General features: G+C 37.7%; 1 protein-coding gene across 1 annotated transcript in view; it reads left to right on the forward strand.

Annotated features, from left to right (window-relative positions):
• The window catches only part of STPG2 (sperm tail PG-rich repeat containing 2), a 626,162-nt gene that overhangs the window by 336,187 nt on the left and 265,323 nt on the right, over positions 1–24,652 (forward strand). The window contains exon 12 of the mRNA XM_027544018.1: positions 22,646–22,761. Coding sequence (XP_027399819.1) covers positions 22,646–22,761 — 116 coding nt within the window. The remainder of the gene's footprint in view (positions 1–22,645; positions 22,762–24,652) is intronic.

The following is a 24,652-nucleotide window of genomic DNA, read 5'->3' on the forward strand; positions in this document are numbered from 1 at the left end:
TTGAAATAGGATATGTTCTTCTATCATTTTTCTTTAAGTGGATAGGAGGCATTATTTTGTGGAACACTTCGCATTTATTTTAAAGTAATTCTTTCAAGAAATTAAGATAGCAGCTGTTGGTCCAGCGTCTATTAATAAATATGTCTTTCTGACCTGCAGAATCATTCAGTGGAAAGTGAATAAGGACTTCAGCTTGAAGTAAAGACAGGAAAAGACCATTACATTTCAGCAATTCTATTTTACTTGATTTTTGTTATTTGCATAAATACTATTTTCATCTCTTGTTGTATACTTTTGCCAAGATGAGTGAGGTGATTCCTGGGGGTCCAAAGCCCTTTCCAAAATGGAGCCAAAAATATCCAGAAAGAATAGTAAAGACACTGTATTGAAATTTATGTATTATAAAAATATTATATAGATCTTTTCTACCAGCTTAAAAGAAAAGAGAGAAAATATTGTCCCCTGGAGAATATGACATGTTGCATTCTGCCACAGAGAGGCAGCCTTCACCAAAAGATGGGACTTAGGGGTGTTTGGTTTTTGGAAACTAACATTTAACTCTTGATTAAAAAAAAAATGTTTATAACAGGTTGAGAAAGTAGCAAGTATGGCAGCCTCGACACCTGGGAGTGTGTGTGATAGCATGGAGATTGGAAGACAACTTGGCTTTCAAAATTGTGACATTTTTGTTTTCCTTAAATGTATATGCACTCATTATAGAAAAGTATAGATATAAAACCAAAATTACATCCACTTTGGTATGCTAGCTAATGAATTAATCCAATAACAAAATTCCTGAATTTCTCATATAGCCCTTAATTTATTCCATCTGTTAGACCTAATTCACTTATTGGGGAAATATAATGTTCAGGTGAAAGCATAATATTCTCATTTTTTTTTAATTTTATTTTATTTTTAAACTTTACAATATTGTATTGGTTTTGCCAAATATCGAAATGAATCCACCACAGGTATACATGTGTTCCCCATCCTGAACCCTCCTCCCTCCTCCCTCCCCGCTCCCTCCCCATACCATCCGTCTGGGTCGTCCCAGTGCACCAGCCCCAAGCATCTAGTATCGTGCATCGAACCTGGACTGGCGACTCGTTTCATACATGATAATATACATGTTTCAATGTCATTCTCCCAAATCTTCCCACCCTCTCCCTCTCCCACAGAGTCCATAAGACTGTTCTATACATCAGTGTCTCTTTTGCTGTCTCGTATACAGGGTTATTGTTACCATCTTTCTAAATTCCATATATATGTGTTAGTATACTATATTGGTGTTTTTCTTTCTGGCTTACTTCACTCTGTATAATAGGCTCCAGTTTCATCCACCTCATTAGAACTGATTCAAATGTATTCTTTTTAATGGCTGAGTAATACTCCATTATGTATATGTACCACAGCTTTCTTATCCATTCGTCTGCTGATGGACATCTAGGTTGCTTCCATGTCCTGGCTATTATAAACAGTGCTGCAATGAACACTGGGGTACACATGTCTCTTTCCCTTCTGGTTTCCTCAGTGTGTATGCCCAGCAGTGGGATTGCTGGATCATAAGGCAGTTCTATTTCCAGTTTTTTAAGGAATCTCCACACTGTTCTCCATAGTGGCTGTACTAGTTTGCATTCCCACCAACAGTGTAAGAGGGTTCCCTTTTCTCCACACCCTCTCCAACATTTATTGCTTGTAGACTTTTGGATCGCAGCCATTCTGACTGGCATGAAATGGTTCCTCATAGTGGTTTTGATTTGCATTTCTCTGATAATGAGTGATGTTGAGCATCTTTTCATGTGTTTGTTAGCCATCTATATGTCTTCTTTGGAGAAATGTCTATTTAGTTCTTTGGCCCATTTTTTGATTGGGTCATTTCTTTTTCTGGAGTTGAGCTGTAGGAGTTGCTTGTATATTTTTGAGATTAGTTGTTTGTCAGTTGCTTCATTTGCTATTATTTTCTCCCATTCTGAAGGCTGCCTTTTCACCTTGCTTATAGTTTCCTTTGTTGTGCAGAAGCTTTTAAGTTTAAATAGGTCCCATTTGTTTATTTTTGCTTTTATTTCCAATATTCTGGGAGGTGGGTCATAGAAGAGCCTGCTGTGATGTATGTCGGAGAGTGTTTTGCCTATGTTCTCCTCTAGGAGTTTTATAGTTTCTGGTCTTACGTTTAGATCTTTAATCCATTTTGAGTTTATTTTTGTGTATGGTGTTCAAAAGTGTTCTAGTTTCATTCTTTTACAAATGGTTGACCAGTTTTCCCAGCACCACTTGTTAAAGAGATTGTCTTTAATCCATTGTATATTCTTGCCTCCTTTGTCAAAGATAAGGTGTCCATATGTGCATGGATTAATCTCTGGGCTTTCTATTTTGTTCCATTGATCTATATGTCTGTCTTTGTGCCAGTACCATACTGTCTTGATGACTGTGGCTTTGTAATAGAGCCTGAAGTCAGGTAGGTTGATTCCTCCAGTTCCATTCTTCTTTCTCAAGATAGCTTTGGCTAATTGAGGTTTTTTGTATTTCCATACAAATTGTGAAATTATTTGTTCTAGCTCTGTGAAGAATACCTTTGGTAGCTTGATAGGGATTGCATTGAATCTATAAATTGCTTTGGGTGGTATACTCATTTTCACTATATTGATTCTTCCAATCCATGAACATGGTGTATTTCTCCATCTATTAGTGTCCTCTTTGATTTCTTTCACCATTTAATTACCATGATTTTGGGGGCAAATTTGATATTTTTGGAAAATGCTAGAGACAGAAAATGAAGATTAAAAAGACTGTGAAATATTGGAAAGAGTTGTTAAAAACACTGTCCAAGTCACAGAGCAGCTATTAACTTCAGTTCAGTTCAGTCGCTCAGTCATGTCCGACTCTTTGTGACCCCATGAATCACAGAATGCCAGGCCTCCATGTCCATCACCAACTCCCGGAGTTCACTCAGACTCACGTCCATCGAGTCAGTGATGCCATCCAGCCATCTCATCCTCTGTCGTCCCCTTTTCCTCCTGCTCCCAATCCCTCCCAGCATCAGAGTCTTTTCCAATGAGTCAACTCTTTGCATGAGGTGGCCAAAGTACTGGAGTTTCAGCTTTAGCATCAATCCTTCCAAAGAAATCCTAGGGCTGATCTCCTTCAGAATGGACTGGTTGGATCTCCTTGCAGTCCAAGGGACTCTCAAGAGTCTTCTCCAACACCACAGTTCAAAAGGATCAATTCTTCGGCACTCAGCTTTCTTCACAGTCCAACTCCCACATCCATACATGACCACAGGAAAAGCCATGGCCTTGACTCGATAAACCTTTGTTGGCAAAGTAATATCTCTGCTTTTGAATATGCTATCTAGGTTTGGTCATAACTTTCCTTCCAAGGAGTAATCGTCTTTTAATTTCATGGCTGAAGTCACCATCTGCTATTAACTTAATTTCCTATAAAATTTAAGTTATTTTATTTTCCTTTCCTCCTAGGGATGTTCTAAGGATTAAAAGCGGTTGAATGATTTGATTCTTATTCATTTTGTGACTTTGTAGAAGTTATTTAAGTGATCTGCACCATTTTATCCCCATTTTATAAAGAAAGAAACTAAAACTTTAGAAAATTTACAGAATTTATGAAGCTAATATGGCTAGTGTACAGGAAACTTGAATGTTTTAGGTTTAAAGATTTAATGTGGGAAATAATAGACTAAAATAAAATAGAGATGAAATATACTTATATTTCAAAGAAGTGTATCTTCCATGATAATGAAATACGTATTATGTGTTTGGCCCCAACTTGAAATAATGTAATATACCTACAACAGAATTCATAATGTGTTGACGGATATACACTGAAAAGTGCGTCTCTTTACCGTCTTAATGGAGCCAGTCTCCTACAACTCTCTGTCCTTTCAGGCAGTAAGGGTTCTAAACCTGTTCACCAACATTTATGTAATATATCATCTAAATACCGTTTTCACATTGTAAGAAGAAATATGAATTCAAAGTATCAATTTTCCTTTGACAGTTGCTGACAAAGAAAGGGAAAGGAGAAAAGAATGGTTACAATGCTTATAAGTAATGGGAGTGGACTCTAGTGGACTTATATATTGATTCTTCCTTCCTTTGTTTGGCTCAGTTTAGCAGAACAAGCTTTAATTGAGGCTCTGAGAATAAGGCAGGCATAGGCAGTAAGCTCATCTCACAAGCTAGTAAGATCAGATCAGATCAGATCAGTTGCTCAGTTGTGTCCGACTCTTTGCGACCCCATGAATCACAGCACGCCAGGCCTCCCTGTCCATCACCATCTCCCGGAGTTCACTCAGACTCACGTCCATCGAGTCAGTGATGCCATCCAGCCATCTCATCCTCTGTCGTCCCCTTCTCCTCCTGCTCCCAATCCCTCCCAGCATCAGAGTCTTTTCCAATGAGTCAACTCTTTGCATGAGGTGGCCAAAGTACTGGAGTTTCAGCTTTAGCATCATTCCTTCCAAAGAAAGCCCAGGGCACATCTTCAGAATGGACTGGTTGGATCTCCTTGCAGTCCAAGGGACACTCAAGAGGCTTCTCCAATACCACAGTTCAAAAGCATCAATTCTTCGGTGCTCAGCCTTCTTCACAGTCCAACTCTCACATCCATACATGACCACAGGAAAAACCATAGCCTTGACTAGACGGACCTTTGTTGGCAAAGTAATGTCTCTGCTTTTGAATATGCTATCTAGGTTGTTCATAACTTTCCTTCCAAGGAGTAACCATCTTTTAATTTCATGGCTGCAGTCACCATCTGCAGTGATTTTGGAGCCAAAAAAATAAAGTCTGACACTGTTTCCACTGTTTCCCCATCTATTTCCCATGAAGTGATGGGACTGGATGCCATGATCTTCGTTTTCTGAATATTGAGCTTTAAGCCAACTTCTTCACTCTCCACTTTCACTTTCATCAAGAGGCTCTTTAGTTCCTCTTCACTTTCTGCCATAAGGGTGGTGTCATCTGCATATCTGAGGTTATTGATATTTCTCCTGGCAATCTTGATTCCAGCTTGTGCTTCTTCTAGCCCAGGGTTTCTCATGATGTACTCTGCATAGAAGTTAACTAAGCAGGGTGACAATATACAGCCTTGACGAACTCCGTTTCCTATTTGGAACCAGTCTGTTGTTCCATGTCCAGTTCTAACTGTTGCTTCCTGACCTGCATACAGATTTTTCAAGAGGCAGATCAGGTGGTCTGGTATTCCCATCTCTTTCAGAATTTTCCACAGTTTATTGTGATCCACACAGTCAAAGGCTTTGGCGTAGTCAATAAAGCAGAAATAGATGCTTTTCTGTAACTCTTTTGCTTTTTCTATGATCCAGCGGATGTTGGCAATTTGATCTCTGTTTCCTCTGCCTTTTTTAAAACCAGCTTGAACATCAGGAAGTTCACGGTTCACATATTGCTGAAGCCTGGCTTGGAGAATTTTGAGCTTTACTTTACTAGCATGTGAGATGAGTGCAATTGTGCGGTAGTTTGAGCATTCTTTGGCATTGCCTTTCTTTGGGATTGGAATGAAAACTGACCTTTTCCAGTCCTGTGGCCACTGCTGAGTTTTCCCAATGTGCTGGCATATTGAGTGCAGCACTTTCACAGCATCATCTTTCAGGATTTGAAATAGCTCAACTGGAATTCAGTCACCTCCACTAGCTTTGTTTGTAGTGATGCTTTCTAAGGCCCACTTGACTTCACATTCCAGGATGTCTGGCTGTAGGTCAGTTATCACACCATTGTGATTATCTGGATGGTGAAGATCTTTTTTGTACAGTTCTTCTGTGTATTCTTGCCATCTCTTCTCAATATCTTCTGCTTCTGTTAGGTCCATACCATTTCTGTCTTTTATTGAGCTCATCTTTGCACGAAATGTTCCTTTGGTATCTCTGATTTTCTTGATGAGATCCCTAGTCTTTCCCATTCTGTTGTTTTCCTCTATTTCTTTGCATTGATCACTGAAGAAGGCTTTCTTATCTCTTCTTGCTATTCTTTGGAACTCTGCATTCAGATGTTTATATCTTTCCTTTTCTCCTTTGCTTTTCGCTTCTCTTCTTTTCACAGCTATTTGTAAGGCCTCCCCAGACAGCCGTTTTGCTTTTTTACATTTCTTTTCTATGGGAATGGTCTTAATCCCTGTCTCCTGTACAATGTCACGAACCTCATTCCATAGTTCATCAGGCACTCTATCTATCAGATCTAGGCCCTTAAATCTATTTTTAACTTCCACTGTATAATCATAAGCGATTTGATTTAGGTCATACCTGAATGGTCTAATGGTTTTCCCTACTTTCTTCAATTTAAGTCTGAATTTGGCAATAAGGAGTTCATGGTCTGAGCCACAGTCAGCTCCTGGTCTTGTTTTTGCTGACTGTATAGAGCTTCTCCATCTTTGGCTGCAAAAAATATAATCAATCTGATTTCGGTGTTGACCATCTGGTGATGTCCATGTATAGAGTCTTCTCTTGTGTTGTTGGAAGAGGGTGTTTGTTATGACCAGTGCATTTTCTTGGCAAAAGTCTATTAGTCTTTGCCCTGCTTCATTCCATATTCCAAGGCCCAATTTGCCTGTTACTTCAGGTGTTTCTTGACTTCCTACTTTTGCATTCCAGTCCCCTGTAAGGAAAAGGACATCTTTTTTGCGTGTTAGTTCTAAAAGGTCTTGTAGGTCTTCATAGAACTGTTCAACTTCAGCTTCTTCAGCATACTGGTTGGGGCATAGACTTGGATTACTGTGATATTGAATGGTTTGCCTTGGAAATGAACAGAGATCATTCTGTCGTTTTTGAGATTGCATCCAAGTACTGCATTTCGGAATCTGTTGTTGACCATGATGGCTACTCCATTTCTTCTGAGGGGTTCCTGCCCGCAGTAGTAGATATAATGGTCATCTGAGTTAAATTCACCCATTCCAGTCCATTTCAGTTCGCTGATTCCTAGAATGTCGACATTCACTCTTGCCATCTCTTGTTTGATCACTTCCAATTTGCCTTGATTCATGGACCTGACATTCCAGGTTCCTATGCAATATTGCTCTTTACAGCATTGGACCTTGCTTCTATCACCAGTCACACCCACAACTGGGTATTGTTTTTGCTTTGTCTCCATCCCTTCATTCTTTCTGGACTTATTTCTCCACTGATCTCCAGTAGCATATTGGGCACCTACTGACCTGGGGAGTTTCTCTTTCAGTATCCTATCATTTTGCTTTTTCATACTGTTCATGGGGTTCTCAAGGCAAGAATACTGAAGTGGTTTGCCATTCCCTTCTCCAGTGGACCACATTCTGTCAGATCTCTCCACCATGACACGCCCGTCTTGGGTTGCCCCATGGGCGTGGCTTAGTTTCATTGAGTTAGACAAGCCTGTGGTCCTAGTGTGATTAGATTGACTAGTTTTCTGTGAGTATGGTTTCAGTGTGTTTGCCCTCTGATGCCCTCTTGCAACACCTACCATCTTACTTGGGTTTCTCTTACCTTGGGCGTGGGGTATCTCTTCATGGCTACTCCAGCAAAGCGCAACCATTGCTCCTTACCTTGGACAAGGGGTATCTCCTCACTGCCGCCCTTCCTGACTTTCAATTTGGGATAGGTCCTCTAAGCCCTCCTGCACCCGCGCAGCCACGGCTCCTAAGTAATGCTCAAAATTCTCCAAGCCAGGCTTCAGCAGTACATTAACCGTGAACTTGAACCAGATGCTCAAGCTGGTTTTAGAAAAGGCAGAGGAAACAGAGATTGAATTGCCAACATCCGCTGGATCATGGAAAAAGCAAGAGAGTTCCAGAAAAACATCTATTTCTGCTTTATTGATTATGCCAAAGCCTTTGACTGTGAGGATCAAAATAAACTGTGGAATATTATTAAAGAGATGGGAATACCAGACCACCTGATCTGCCTCTTGAAAAATCTGTATGCAGGTCAGGAAGCAACAGTTAGAACTGGGCATAGAACAACAGACTGGTTCCAAACAGGAAAAGGAGTACGTCAAGGCTGTGTATTGTCACCCTGCGTATTTAAATTATATGCAGAGTACATCATGAAAAACGCTGGGTTGGAAGAAGCACAAGCTGGAATCAAGATTTCCAGGAGAAATCTCAAGAACCTCAGATATGCAGATGACACTACCCTTATGGCAGAAAGTGAAGAGGAACTAAAAAGCCTCTTGATTAAGGTGAAAGAGGAGAGTGAAAAAGTTGGCTTAAAGCTCAACATTCAGAAAACTAAGATCATGGCATCTGGTCCCATCACTTCATGGGAAATAGATGGTTAAACAGTGGAAGCAGTGTCAGACTTTATTTTTCTGGGCTCCAAAATCACTGCAGATGGTGACTGCAGCCATGAAATTAAAAGACTCTTACTCCTTGGAAGGAAAGTTATGACCAACCTAGATAGCATATTGAAAAGCAGAGACATTACTTTGCCAACAAAGGTCCGTCTAGTCAAGACTATGGTTTTTCCAGTGGTCACGTATGGATGTCAGAATTGGACTGTGAAGAAGGCTGAGCTCCAAAGAATTGATGCTTTTGAACTGTGGTGTTGGAGAAGACTCCTGAAAGTCCCTTGGACTGCAAGGAGATCCAACCAGTCCATCCTAAAGGACATCAGTCCTGGGTTTTCATTGGAAGGACTGATGCTGAAGCTGAAACTCCAATACTTTGGCCACCTCATGTGAAAAGTTGATTTATTGGAAAAATACTCTGATCCTGGGAGGGATTGGGGGCAGGAGGAGAAGGGGATGATAGAGGATGAGATGGCTGGATGGCATCACCGACTCGATGGTCATGAGTTTGAGTGAACTCCGGGAGATGGTGATGGACAGGGAGGCCTGGCATGCTGTGATTCATGGGGCCACAAAGAGTTGGACATAACTGAGCAACTGAACTGAACTGAACTGAGGCAGTAAGAGATTCAGACATATTCTAGAGGAAATGATGTTTTCTTAGTCACCCCTCATGTCCAACTCTTTGTGACATCATGGAATGTACCCCACCAGGCTCCTCTGTCTATGGGGATTCTCCAGACTAAAATACTGGAGTGCGTTGCCATGCCCTCCTTGAGGGGATCTTCCCAACCCAGGGTTGAACCTAGGTTTCCCCATTGCAGGCAGATTCTTTACCAACTGAGCCAATTACTTAAGGTTTATTCTTTGATCACTATTTTTTGAGATTTAGGGAAAAGTGATTTCTTCAGTGTTTAAATATATTTGAGAACAACTACATAATAAGTTGTAGTTTAAAGGTTAAACAATGAGTTTTATGAAATTACATTTTTTCATTCCACTTTCAGAGAATATGACTTATTATTTTGTCATGAATCCAAGGAAGCTATACTTTAAATAACTAACCTGGGTAATTCTGATGCCTGTGATCCATGAACTACACTTTGAGAAAGATTAGTTTAAAATGTAAGGTCCCCATATGATCTTCTTTGTTTTTTTTGTGTTGATATTTCAAGCCCTAGAACAAATTCAGTCCAGAGGCCAGTGGAGAACATGTCCAAGGCTAGGGAAGCGCAGTAAATAGGGCTTGTGGGTCATGTATTGAACACAGATGATGTGTGGAAGTTAGGAAGCCCTAACTATTTGGAAGTAAGCATTATTAATATAAACAAATCCCACTTCTATTTGTATTGGTTATATTCATTACTGTAGTTGGTGAGAAGGCTTGCAAGGAAGGAATTTTGGTATTATTTCATGAAGGTATAGGAACAGGGTTGGAAAACATTTATTAGTATTATATTCACAACAACAGAATGAACGGAGAACACTGTTATGGTGAAGAAAAATCTTATTTAGATTTAAATATATGCATAGATTTAAATTTACTGAAAATGAGCAAGAAGCTTTCTGAAATATTCAGTGGTTAGCCTAATAGTTTTTGTTTGATTTCTAATGAATATAAACAAAATATTTGTGCATGAAAGCCCCATTCTGTCATTCATTTAGTCTATAAAAATATGTTTAAGATGCAGAATGTATTCATTAAGTTGAAAATAAAAATGTTAACCATTTTTAATTGAGTTGTCATTAAATAAATTCTCTGAGCTCTTCTTTCAGAAAACTCTAAACTCTGTGAACCTAGCTTTATTGTAGCTATTTGTAGCAGACATATTCAAAGGAAACTTCAAATCCAAATGCACCTGGGGGACTTAACAATTTTTAGCAAGTTAAGAAAATGACAATAGTCACAATAAAATGGTAAAAATTATCCAGTTAAAAGTTTTTGCTTAGGACTTCCCTGGTAGTCCAGTGTTTAAGACTCCTCACTTCTAATATAGGAGGTGTGGGTCGGGAACTAAGATCCCACATATTGCATGGAGGACAAAAATAAAGTTTTGCTTTAAATTATAGCTCATTTACTATAGCTTTCTTAAATAATTTAGTTTAATGCTAATTAAATATTTAATTATTTTAAAAAATAGAGTTGGTATTTATTTTAAGAACTCTATATAACTTGATCTATGACATGACATGTTTTACAGACATATAACATTATCCTGGTTTTTACATACAGTATTCACAGAGGTTAGTACCAGTTTTAACAGGGAAAAGCTTACTATTTTAGCCCTGAGTGTTGATATATTGATGATGACCTAGGAAGACTTAGAATATATGTAGAGACTTCTCAACTTTTTGCTTAGGTGATATTCCTGGCATTCTGAATCCAAACCTTTAAATGAACAGTGGGATATAAAGCCCAAACTCAGTTATGAAAGGAAAATTTGCTACTAATTGTTATTGTTGTTCAGTTACCCATTTGGTTCCAACTCTTTGTGACCCCATGGACTGCAGCCTGCCAGGCCTCTCTGTCCCTCACCATCTCACAAAGTTTGCCCAAGTTCATGTCCATTGCATTGGTGATGCCATCCAGCCATCTCATCCTCTGATGCCCTCGTCTCCTTCTACTCTCAATCTTTTCCAGCACCAGGGACTTTTCCAATGAGTTAGCTAGTTTCAGCTTCAGCATCAGTCCTTCCAACAAGTATTCACGGTTGATTTACCTTAAGATTGGCTGGTTTGATCTCCTTGCTGTCAGGGACTCTCAGGAGTCCTCCAGCTCCACAGTTCAAAGGCGTCGAGTTTTCAGTGCTCCAACTTCTTTATGGTCCAGCAATCACAACCGTATGTGACCACTGGGAAAACCATAACCTTAACTATACGGACCTTTTTTGGCACAGTGATGTCTCTGCTTTTCAACACACTGTCTAGGTTTGTCATAGCTTTCCTGCCAAGAAGCAAACATCTTACTTCATGGCTGCACTCAATTTAGAGCCCAAGAAGAGGACATCTGTCACTACTTCCTCTTTGTCCCCCTCAATTTGCCTTGCAGTAGGGGGTCAGATGCCATGATCTTAGTTTTTTTAATATATACTTTTAAGCTAGCTCATTCCCTCTCTACCTTCACCCTCATCAAGAGGCTGTTTAGTTCCTCTTTGCTTTCTGTCATTAGAGTAGTATCATCTGCATATCTGAGACTGTTGATGTTTCTCCTTCCTACCTTGATTCCTGCTTGTAACTCACCCAGCCAGTCATATCTCATGATGTGCTCAGTGTATACATTAAATAAACAGGGTGACAGCAGACAGCCCTGTCGTACTCCTTTCCCAATCTTGAAACTTTACTAATAATGTATCAGACTAATTGTGAGGTATTTTATTTACCTCGAAGATAATGTCAGTTTTATTGATTAATTGATAATTTGTTCATCAATAAAAATCATCCATGTGTTACATATTTATACACTACCTACTCAAAGTTGTGTTAGGGTGAAAGCTGATCATCCTTCCTTCCAGTTGGTGCCTATAATTCATACATAAAGGGTGTTATAACTTCATTCCAAGACTGGTGAAAGTCTTTCAAACTTGTACAATGTTACTTATGTTATCAGAGAGTAAAATTATCAGTAAGATCAAAGACTTCATCTGATAGGGTTTTGGATATGCATTTTGATAAGTATTACTTAGAGGTACATGGTTAAACAGACTTCATTATTTGAAGATATTCAAATTCAGTATTTGAAGATATTAGAATTGATTAAACAATTGAAGATAATAGAACTGATTAAACAATTGGTTAAAAATCGAAAAACCAAGAGAGTTCCAGAAAAACATCTACTTCTGCTTTATTGACTATTCCAAAGCCTTTAACTGTGGATCAGAACAAACTGTGGAACATTCTTCAAGAGATGGGAATACCAGACCACCTTACCTGCCTCCTGAGAAATCTGTATGCAGGTCAAGAAGCAACAGTTAGAACTGGACATGGAACAATAGACTTGTTTCCAAATCAGGAAAGGAGTACATCAAGGTTGTATATTGTCGCCCTGCTTATTTAGCTTATATGCAGAGTATATCATGCCAAATGCCAGGCTGGATGAAGCTCAAGCTGGAATCAAGATTGTTGGGAGAAATATCAATAACCTCAAATATGCAGAAGACACCACCCTTTTGGCAGAAAGCAAAGAACTAAAGATCCTCTTGATGAAAGTGAAAGAGGAGAGTGGAAAAAGCTGGCTTGAAACTCAACATTCAGAAAACTAAGATCATGGCATCAGGTCCCATCACTTCATGGCAAATAGATGGGGAAACAATGGAAACAGTGACAGACTATTTTCTTGGGCTCCAAAATCCCTGTAGATGGTGACTGCAGCCATGAAATTAAAACACACTTGCTCCTTGGAAGACAAGCTATGACCAACCTAGATAGCATATTAAAAAGCAGGGACATTACTTTGCCAACAAAGGCCCATCTAGTCAAGGCTGTGGTTTTTCCAGTAGTCATGTATGGATGTGAGAATAAGGAAATCTGAGCACTGAAGAACTGATGTTGTTGAACTGTGGTGTTGGAGAAGACTCTTGAGAGTCCCTTGAACTGCAAGGAAATCTAACCAGTCCATCCTAAAGGAAATTAGTGCTGAATATACATTGGAAGGACTGATGCTGAAGCTGAAACTCCAGTACTTTGGCCACCTGATGTGAAGAACTGACACATTGGAAGAGACCCTAATGCTGGGAAAGATTGAAGGTGGGAAGAGAAGGGGACAACAGAGGATGAGATGGTTGGATGGTATCACCGACTCGATGGACATGAGTTTGAGCAAGCTCTGGGAATTGGTGATGGGCAAGGAAGCCTGGTGTGCTGCAGTCCATGGGTTGCAAAGAGTCGAATATGACTAAGCAACTGAACTGAATTGAACTGGTTTTTGGAAAGAGAAGTCAACAATATGATAACACATACCCAGAAATTTCAGTTAAAAGTTTACCTATCATTTGGACTCTGTTATTTTTTCTCATTACCTATACAGTGAATTTAATAGATTGTGCAGTTCTGTGGTCATAATCTGAAGTGCCATTTAAGCAAATCAAGTTTTAGAAGCAGGAGAGGAGCATTGAGAGCAGGAGAGGAGTGATTTTGACACTGATGATAATACTTTCTTGTGTACCAATCTTTTGTCTTTGCTTTTATTGCATTTGTAGAGTCGAAGAATAAAATCAGTGTGAAAAAATGTGTTCTATGATCCCTAAACTCTCTAAATGACATTTCAAAGCCATGCAGTCCATTTCAATGAACAGTTTTCTAGATGTTTTTTTAATGTTGCTCACATATGGGATATTTACTTTCCAGTAGTTTTCTGTCACCTTCAGATGAAATAAGGACTCTAATCATAAGCAAAATTGACTACATGATTTATAAATTTTGGCTCATTATAAAGATAGCCATTTTTTAAAATACGAGGTTTTGCAACTTTATTCATAGAAGTATTTATTTTTGAGTCCACTCTTAGTGTACTTAAATAATTTTCACTTTAAATTACTCATGGTTCCTGTTATCTCCCATTTTTGCTTTGTAGCATTGGTTGACATTTCAGAGTGTGTGAGTTGGCATAGGGCTGGAAAATATGTAATTATAAGAATCACCTGCTCTTGAATTTTCCATTATATAGTAGTCATGATTCAGTCAGACTTTTCATAGGTGTTTGATTTGGAATGAGAAGTTTTTCTTCTTCTATGACCCATGATTAAAATGTGGCCTTTTGGTAAATAAATAGAAGATAGTTTCTGCATAATCCAGATGTGAATCAGAGCTGGTGAAGCAATGTAAATCTTTGACCTGTATCATATAAGCAGTAATATACGTAATTGAAAATTTATTTTAAAATTAAGTGCAGTAAACCTTTTCTTTAATGCTCTGTAGCTCAGAGCAGTCTAAGTGCTAAAATGCAGCAAGCTGCATATTAAAGAAAGTTTTGCTTCACTTAATATTCCTCAAAGGAATTCCAGTAAAAGAAAATCTACTACAACTACATTTGAATATTTTCTTTTCTTTTAATGAGTTATAACCATGAATGTAAATAGTTATCAGCATTATGATCAATAGCATTTAGCATTATACCTTTCACATTATGGTAAAGGCGGGGGATAGACTATACTTCATAACTGAAAGTGGAACACCTTTACAGTAGTGTTTGGATAATAGCCTTACCTATTGCATTAACTTTTATAAATCTTTATGGTTTAAAATTGCAGTTTTCAATTAACTGTGGAATTGTGTACCCATTTCCTGATGGTAGTTTGTGGTTTTTTTCTGGATATTGCAGCAACTGGTACATTTTCTTATGCATAGTTCAGTTCGTGTATTTAAGATTTTCTGTTAAGATACTATATTTGTATATGTACATTATTTCTCTGCACTGTAAATATAAATTGCTCTGTTTATTTAGTTACCAAGTTGTGTCCAACTCTTTTGTGACCCCATACACTGTAGCCTGCCAGGCTCCTCTGTTATGTGGAATTTCCCAGGCGAGGATACTGGAGTGAGTTGCCATTTCCTTCTCCAGGGGATCTTCCTGACCCAGGGACTGAACCCATGTCTCTTGCAATAGCAAGTGGATTCTTTACTGCTGAGCCACCAGGGAAGCCTTATAAATATAAGTTAATATCATTTCAAAGAGTTGGACACGACTAGTGACTAAGAGTCGGACACGGCTGAGCGACTTCACTTTCACTTTTCACTCTCATGCATTGGAGAAGGAAATGGCAACCCACTCCAGTGTTCTTGCCTGGAGAATCCCAGGGACGGGGGAGCCTGGTGGGCTGCCGTCTATGGGGTTGCACAGAGTCAGACATGACTGAAGTGACTTAGCAGCAGCAGCAGTGACTGAACAACATCCCACTGTCTTAGTCACTGTGGGCTACTATAACAAAAGTACAATAGATTGCATGATTAAACAAAAATTTATTTCTCATAGTTCTGGTATCTGAGAAGTTCAAGATTAAGGTGCCCAGGGTTCTGGCCAATTCTATTCCAAGTGAGGGCCCTCTTCCTAGTTTGCAGATAGACATCTTACTTTGTAAGAGAGAGAGAGAGTTGGTGGAGGGAGGGAGGGAGGGAGAGAGAGAGAGAGAAAATAAGCTCATTATGTCTCCTCTTACAAGGACAATAATCCCATCACAAGGGCTCCCCCGTAATGAACTAATTACCTCTCAAAGTCCCCATCTCCAAATACCCTCACACTGGGGATTAGGATTTCAAAATATGAATTGTAGAGGGACAGAAACATTCTGTTTGTGTTCTGTTCTGTAGCAGTCTCTCACAAGGGCTTTATAACTTTGGATATCTATCCCATTAATTGAATTGATATTAGAATGATTAATCTAGAGTCAAATGTTACATTTTATTTAAAATTTTGAAACGTCCTTTGTAAATGAAGCTAAAGCTTTAAAAATGTTTCATGTGAACCTATCAATTCTAAAATACATAAGATTCTAAAATATCAACAAGAATGTATTCTTCAAAGTAAGTTGTTTCAAATTGCATGTCTCCTAGGGAGATAGAGGCATTAATTTTGTATCCTATTAATATCTTTATATCTATTCTGCTATTTACTGTTTATGTTCATTGTCAGTATTCTGTGCTTTAAGTCTTTATTGCCTCATTCCACAGTGTCTTTTTAATGCCTTCTAATTTAGTTTCATTTGTCACCGCTCTTCTAAAGTTACATTCTATATGCACTACTTCCCTGCTTCCCTGGTAGCTCAAATGGTAAAGAATCTGCCTGCAATTTGGGAAACCTGGGTTTGATCACTGGGTTGGGAAGATACCCTGGAAAAGGGAATGGTGGCCCACTCTAGTATTCTTGCCTGGAGAATCCCATGGACCAAGGAGCCTGGTGGGCTACAGTCCATGGGGTTGCAGAGTTGGACACAACTGAGCGACTAAGCACAGTACATACACTCTACTGTAAACCTCCTCATGAAATATTTGATATGGTTGACATCTAACCCTCTTCATGCACTTCTCCGGTGGCTCAGTGGTAGAGAATCCATCTGCAATGCAGGAGACGTGTTTGATCCCTGGTTTGAGAGATTCCCTGGAGAAGGAAATGGGCACCTGCTCCTGTATTCTTGCCTGGGCAATCCCATGAACAGAGGAACCTGGCAGGCTATAGTCCATAGGGTTGAGAAAGAGTCAGACAATACTTAGTGACTAAACAACAACCCTCTTCATATACGAGGCATGGCATGCTATAGACAGTAATTCTTGGTTAACATGGAAATGGAGAAAAAAGTAGCCTCTTTCTATTTGTTGTCTATGATGTTGTAGTAGCTAGGTGTATTAACTAGACTGTTTCCTTCTTTGACTCTTCTGTTCCCTCTCTGTGTGCAATCTCCCAAGTTCCACTCTTCAGTTATTTAGTTTTCCCTCTCCATGCTCTTTCACTTAGAGAAACCTTGAGTATTGCCTCTACATAAGTAGCTCCATTCTTTCTTTCCAGGTCAGCTTTCTCATGAGTTTCAGTTACATATCTACAATTGTCCTCTGGATATTCTGCATCTTTTCATACATAACTGGCTCAAAATCAAGCCCAAAGTCTTCCTCTGCTCCTTCTTTCTGTGTTTCTTTATTACCATCACAATATTACCTTTCTCATAGCCACTATTCATTTTTATCTCCTTCCAATCACTACATACTAAATGTTTATTGCATTTCTTAGAAAGTATTCTGAATTGTTTTTCTTTTTCCTTATCAATGTTACTAAACTCCTTGATAGTAACCCTGAAATAGACCATCTACAAGCCATTTCATTCTATAAACTATTGCAGAGTTTATTTCTTAATTATCTTTTTCTTTATGAATCTCTTTTAGTCTAAAATCTTAGAAGGGTATGGAAGTGGTTTTTAAAAGCTTTTTTATAAAAATTACTGAACAACTTTGGTTAAATAAAATTATACATGGAACCCAAACAAAGCAGTGAACCTGTAGTTGTTTTGGGTGAAAATATTTAAGTGTAAGTGTTAGTTGCTCAGTTGTGTCCGACACTTTGTGATCCCATGGACTGTAGCCTGCCAGGCTCCTCTGTCTGTGGAATTCTCCAGGCAAGAATACTAGAGTGGGTTGCCATTCCATCTTTCAAAATTTTATTTGGGCTCTACCTACACATTGTCCCCTGGGCAATTCTTTGGAATTTTTGGAACATTTTAGAATACAATTTGAAACTGTTGGCTCTAGTACAGAATCTTTATTTAGGATTTAGGCTTGTTCCATTCAGCCAATCTGTTTACTCCATACAACCGTTCCATAGTTGTAAATTCCATCTTCGTGCCTTGACTTTTATCATGGTTAGTGCTCAGTATGCTGCAAAACCACCATTCTCCTTCTTTAAATCTTATTCATATTTCCAATGCAATTCAGTCATCACCTCTTCACTAAACATATGAATGTTGTTCAGTCGCTAAGTTGTGTCTGAATCTTTGCAACCCCATAGACTGTAGCATGCTAGGCTTCTCTGTCCTTCACCATCTCTTGGAGTTTGCTCAAATTCATGTCCATTGAGTCTCTGATGCCTTCCAACCATCTCATCCTCTGTCATCCCTTTCTGCCTTCAGTCTTTCCCAACATCAAGGTATTTTCCAATGAGTATGAATGAACATATGAATGAATATTTAGGAAATAAGACTTGGGTATCACTTCTGACAATGTAGATGTATTTTGAGTGGGTATTATTTTCTTTTTTTTTGAAATTACATGTGTCTTACAATTAATTACTATGTAAGCAGAGGTCCCTGAAAGTGTATCTTGGGGATATTGTGGATTTGGTTTCAGACTACCACAACAAAGCAGATATCCTAATAAAGAGAGTCACACAATTATCTTTGGTTTTCCAGTTCATATAAAAGTTATGTTTACACTATAGTGCAGTCTATTAAATATGCAATAATTTTTGTCTAAAAAATGTACATACCTTCATTTACAAATGCTTTATTGCTAAAAAAAAAAAAAGACTATACATCATCTGAGCCTTCAGCAAGGGATGTTCTTTTTGTTGGTATAGTTTCTTCCCTTGATACTGTGTGGTGGTTGCTGAAGGGTTAAGTGGTTGAGGCAGTTTCTTAGATAGTAGTGAAGTTTGCTGCATCAATTATCTCTTCCTTTCACATTTTTTTTTCTATATCACACATGCTATTTAGTAGCATTTTACATACAATAGGACATCTTTCAAAGTTGGAGTCAATCCTCTCAAACCCTGCTGCTGCTTTATCAACTAACTTTATGTAATACTTTAAATCCTTTGTTGTCAAAATGTTAACAGTCTTAACAGCACCTTCACTGGGAGCAGATTCCATCTTAAGAAACCACTTTTTTTACTTATCTATAAGAAGCAACCCCTCATCCGGTTAAGGTTTACCACGAGATTGCAAAAATTTGAGTTGTATCATCAGACTTCATTTCTAATTTTAGTCCTCTTACTATTTCCATGTCTGCAGTTTTTTCCTTTACTAAGTCTTGAATCACTCAGTCATTCAAATTCTTCCAACTAACTCCTGTTAATGTTGATATTTTTACCACTTTCCGTAAATCGTAAATGTTCTTAATGGCAAATGCAATGGTGAATCCTTTCCAAAAGGTTTTTAATTGACTTTGCCTGCTTCTCTGGTTGCTTAGATGGTAAAGAATCTGCCTGCAATGCAAGAGACCCAGGTTTGAACCCAGGTTGAGAAGATCCCCTAAAGAAGGCAATGGCTACCCACTCCAGTATTCTTGCCTGGAGAATTCCATGGACAGAGGAGCTTGGTGGGCTACAGTCCATGGGGTCGCAAAGAGTCAGATATGATGGAGTGACTACTTTCACTTTCTTTTCACATTTATCATAGGAATCACTATTGATGGCAGCTAGATCCATTTGAAATATATTTATTAAATAATAAGATTTGAAAGTCAAACTGACTCCTTGATCTATGGGCTGCAGAATGGATATTATGTTAGCAAGCATTAAAACATCATTAATCTCATAGTACAGCTTCATCAGAGTTCTTGCGTGACCAAGTACATGTCAATATTTGGTAATATTCTGAAAGGAAACTTTTTTTTTTTCCTAAGCAGTAGATCTCAACAGTGGGCTTGAAATATTCAGCAAACCACATTGTTAACAGATGACACATTATCCAGGCATTATATAGCATAGTTCTTAAGGGCCTTAAGGTTTTTGGAATGGTAAGTGAGTATTAGGTTCAATTTAAAATCACCAAGTATATTAGCCTCTACCAAGGGAATCAGCCTGTCCTTGAAACTTTGAATATAGCCATTGACTTCTCCTCTTTAGCTATGAAAGTCCTAGATGACATCTTCTTTCAAAAGAAGGCAGTTCTTTCTACACTGAAAATCTGTTGTTTAGTATATTACCTTCATTAATCATCATAGGTAGATCTACTGGATAACTTGCTACAGCTTCTGTATTATCACTTGCTACTTTACCTTGCAGTTTTATGTTATGGAAATAGCTTCTTTATATTTACCAGCCTCGGTTAGCTTCAGACTTCATCTGGCGCTTTCTCAGCTCTCTCAGCCTTCATGAAATTGAAGAGAATTAGGCCTGACTCTGAATTAGGCTTTGGCTTAAGGGAATGTTGATCTCTAACCAGACCACTAGAAGTTTCTCCATATCAGCATTAAAACAGCTTAGCTTTCTTATCATTTGTGTGCTCACTGGAATAACACTTTTAAATTCCTTCAAGAGTTTTTTCCTTTGGATATATGACGTGGCTAGTGCAAGAGGCCTGGCTTTCAGTCTGTCTCAACTTTTGACATGCCTTTCTCAATAAGTTTAATCATTTCCAGTTTTTAAATTAAAGTGAGAGTCATGTGACTTGTCCTTTCACTTGAACACTATGGCAATAACCCGTAGTAGAGGTACAGATTGGCCTAATTGCATTATTATTGTGTCTCAGGAAATAGAGAGACCCGAGGAGAGGGAAAGAAATAAGGGAACAATCAGAACACATACAACATTTATCAGTTAAGTTTGCCATCTTATATGGGGATGATTTGTGGTGCCCTCAAACAATTACAATAGTAATATCAAAGGTCAGTTCAGTTCAGTTGCTCAGTCATGTCTGACTTTCTGACCAGATGGACTGCAGCACACCAGGCTTCCCTGTCCATTACCAACTCCCGGAGCTTGCTCAAACTCATGTCCCTTGAGTCGGTGATGCCATCCAACCATCTCATCTTCTGTCATCCCCTTCTCCTCCTGCCTTCAATTTTTCCTAGCATCAGGGTCTTTTCCAAGAGTCAGAAGCAACAGTTAGAACTGTTGCTTCAGGTGGCCAAAGAATTGAAGCTTCAACTTCAGCATCAGTCCTTCCAATAAATATTCAGGGTTGATTTCCTTTAGGATTGACTAGTTGGATCTCCTTGCAGTCCAAGGGACTCTCAAGAGTCTTTTCCAACACCACAATTCAAAAGCATCAATTCTTCAGCATTCAGCTTTCTTTATGGTCCAACTCTCACATCCATACATGACTACTGGAAAAACCATAGCTTTGACTGGACAGACCTTTGTTGGCCAAGTAATTACTCTGGTTTTTAATATGCTGTCTAGGTTGACCATAGCTTTTCTTCCGAGGAGCAAGCATCTTTTAATTTCATGGCTGTAGTCACCATCTGCAGTGATCTTGGAGCACCCCCAAATAAAATCTCTCATGGTTCCCATTGTTTTCTCATCTATTTGCCGTGAAGTGATGGGACTGGTTGCCATGATCTTAGTTTTCTGAAAGTTGAATTTTAAGGCAGCTTTTAAACTCTCCTCTTTCACTTTCACCAAGAGGCTCTTTAGTTCTTCACTTTCTGCCATAGGGTGGTATCATATGCGTATCTCAGGTTATTGATATTTCTCCAGGCAATCTTTATTCCAGCTTGTGCTTCATCCAGCCCGGCATTTTGCATGTTGTACTCTGCATGTAAGTTAAATAAACAGGGTGACAACATACAGCCTTGATGTAATCCTTTTGAAGTTTGGAACCAATCTATTGTTCCAGCTCTAGTTCTAACTATTGCTTCTTGACCTGCATACAGATTTCAAGAGGCAGGTCAGCTGGTCTGGTATTCCCATCTCTTTAAGAATGTTCCAGAGTTTGTTGTGATCCACACAGTCAAAGGCTTTGGTGTAGTCAATAAGGCAGAAGTAGATGTTTTTCTGGAACTCCCTTGCTTTTCCAGTGATCCAGTGGATGTTGGCAATTTGATCTCTGGTTCCTCTGCCTTTTCTAAATCCAGCTTGAACATCTGGAAGTTCATGGTTCATGTACTGTTGAAGCCTGGCTTGGAGAATTTTGAACATTACTTTGCTAGCGTGTGTGATGAGTGAAATTGTGCAGTAGGTTGAATGTTCTTTGGAATCACCTATCTTTGGGACTGGAATGAAACTGAACTTTTCTAGTCCTGTGGCCACTGCTGAGTTTTCCAAATTTGCTGGTGTATTTAGTGCAGCATTTTCACAGCATCATCTTTTAGGATTTGAAATAACTAAACTGGAATTGCATCACCTCCATTAGCTTTTTTCATAGAGATGCTTTGTAAGGCCCACTTGACTTCGCATCCCAGGATGTCTGGCTCTAGGTGAATGATCACACCATTGTTGTTATCTAGGTCATGAAGATCTTTTTTGTACAGTTCTTCTGTGTATTCTTGCTACCTCTTCTTAATATCTTCTTCTTCAGTTAGGTCCATACCATTCTGCCCTTTATTGTTCCCATCTTTGCATGACATATTCCTTTGGTATCTCTAATATTCTTGAAGAGATCTCTATTTTTTCCCATTCTATTGCTTTCATCTATTTCTTTGCATTGAGCACTGAAGAGGACTTTCTTATCTCTCTCTGCTATTCTTTGGAACTCTGCATTCAAATGGGTATATCTTTTCTTTTCTCTTTTGTCTTTAGCTTATCAAAAGATCACTAATTACAGATTACCAAACAGATATAATTTTAATAATGAAGAAGTTTGAACTAGTGTGAAAATTTCAGGACCAATGCTTTGAAATATGGTGCTGATAAATTTGCTAGAAGCAGGAATGCCACAAACCTTCAATTTGTAAAAAAAAAAAAAAAAAAAAAAAGATGAAAAAACATAATATCTGAAAAATGAAGTAAAGTAAATTGCTATAAAATGAAGTATGCCTCTGTTTTATGCTTATTATATTTGAAATCCCTGAACTGAATGACTTTAAGCATTCAAAAGGATGGGTTCAAGATTGTTTGATGCCAAATTTAAATGTTAAGTTCACAAATCTAAGAATAATATCCATGTGACCAAAATCAATAATTTAAAATGTGCTTTATTATTTTTACATTTGTTTTCTCTTAGGACCTACAACATACAATCCTGTTTTTAAGAAATCCTGCTTCATACCCTCATTTGTTAAAGCATCAAAGCGTTTTAAAGATTCCAAAGAGATTACTCCTGGTCCAGCGACATATGAGGTTTGTCAATAATATTTCTCTTTAAATAATAACATAAGAATGAAAAAATTTCGAGAACGTCACTGGAAATGTCTTCATTAAAGTCCTTTCCATATGATCTATTCTTATTACTAACCAAAACCTTTAGCTGATAATGACTTTGTAAAAAATATATTCTGACATTTCTTAAAGATTTAAGAATTATTTAATAACTCATATATAAATAGCCTAAACAGCATTAATGCATATATATATATAATTTTATATCTCTGCAACTTTAAATATTTACTTGTTTACGTACACAAATCGAAATTCCCAAATATTTGTTGAAATTAAGAATTTATTAAAGAGCATGGAAGAAAGCCCTGCAGATCTGGAAGAACAGGTTTGATCTTTTATTTTCTTTTAATAAATGCAGATGGTTTAGATTCATAATAAATAAATGTCTCATTCTGTTGTGGGTCTTCTGATGGTATGGAGGAGGCTGAAATAAACTGCTGGGTTTTAGAAATTGTATTCACTATAGGCTTTAATTACCTGTTTTGGATGAAAAGGTCTTCCCATTGGCTATTAGCAGTTAATTTAAGAGTGCAAACCATAGTGAATGTTCTTATCTGAGATAGTTAATGACAAATTTCTCTGTATTGAATGTATGTTTTTCTACTTACTTAAAATGTCATAATCCAAATAGTTTTTCAGCATTCTGTCAAAAGTATAATCATAATATAATAGCAAAAAAGGAAGAAAATCAAGTAAGTTATGAAAGACTTGTTATTTTTACCCATTGGCTATTGATTTTCCCAGAAGATCACTGTTAATGTCTATTGATAAGCAAATACTTTTATAAGATTTACTTCAGAAAGGGAAAATATGCTAAATAGAGCCTTCATAGTAGTTCAGAATGTGAAAGTAAAAGAATGATACATTATATATTTAATGTTTTAGAGCCTTGCCTGTGTAATATAAGGCAAGACTTGCAAATTAGAAACTTACAATTGTAAAGATTTGGCAAAGTTTATGACATATTTACTCTTGATTGTTGGGTATGAGGAAGGGTCTTTAAGCAAGTATTGATCAGTAAACTATTAGTCTTAATGAAGTAGGTTAGGTATTATAGATGTTCACAGTTTGATAATATTAAATCATATTAAATCCTTAGTTGCTTGTGTCCACACTCCTTTTTAAAAGTGATTTTAATGATGTCCACAAAATACAAATGCCAGTAAATCTGATGCTACCTTTTTCGTTTTGTGATACACTTGTCAGAGAAGATGTACCAATTATTCTTCCTTGTATTTAAAGATGCTTTTCCTTTTTCCTTTCACTGAGATTTAATAATTTTTATTTATACATCAATCATTTGTTGTGAAAAATTATTTTCCACATCAGAAGAAAACATTTATGGATTTAACAATGAGGTATAATTAAGGTAATGCCTGAAATTTCAAACTAATATATCCGTACATTATATAGTCTATATAATACTACAGTGCTTGGTAACTTTTCTATTGAAAACTACCTATATTTTTTTTGTCTTCGCAACACCATTTGTTTCCTTATAATTTGCTCTGAGTTTTTAATTTGATGCTTCTCTTTTCCTTTATCATGTTTAATAAATTTAAATTGATGATCTAAAAACATATTTGCCTTAAATATTTTACTTTTTTAATAGAAAAAGATGATTCTAGAAATTTATAACACTTTTGAGATTGCAATATGAGATTCTATTTGGAAAATACTTAAATGTATATAATGTCTGCCATCGAGATGGTTAGAGGTTTCTTTAGTATTTCATGTCCACTTTGGATCCCAACTGTCGGATGTTCCTTTTCTTTACATCCTTACCAACCTATTTTATTCTTGTCTTTTTGATGATAGCTACCAGTTGTGAGGGGATATCTCACAACTCATG

Source organism: Bos indicus x Bos taurus, chromosome 6, assembly GCF_003369695.1.
Source record: "Bos indicus x Bos taurus breed Angus x Brahman F1 hybrid chromosome 6, Bos_hybrid_MaternalHap_v2.0, whole genome shotgun sequence".
Taxonomy (NCBI): domain Eukaryota; kingdom Metazoa; phylum Chordata; class Mammalia; order Artiodactyla; family Bovidae; genus Bos; species Bos indicus x Bos taurus.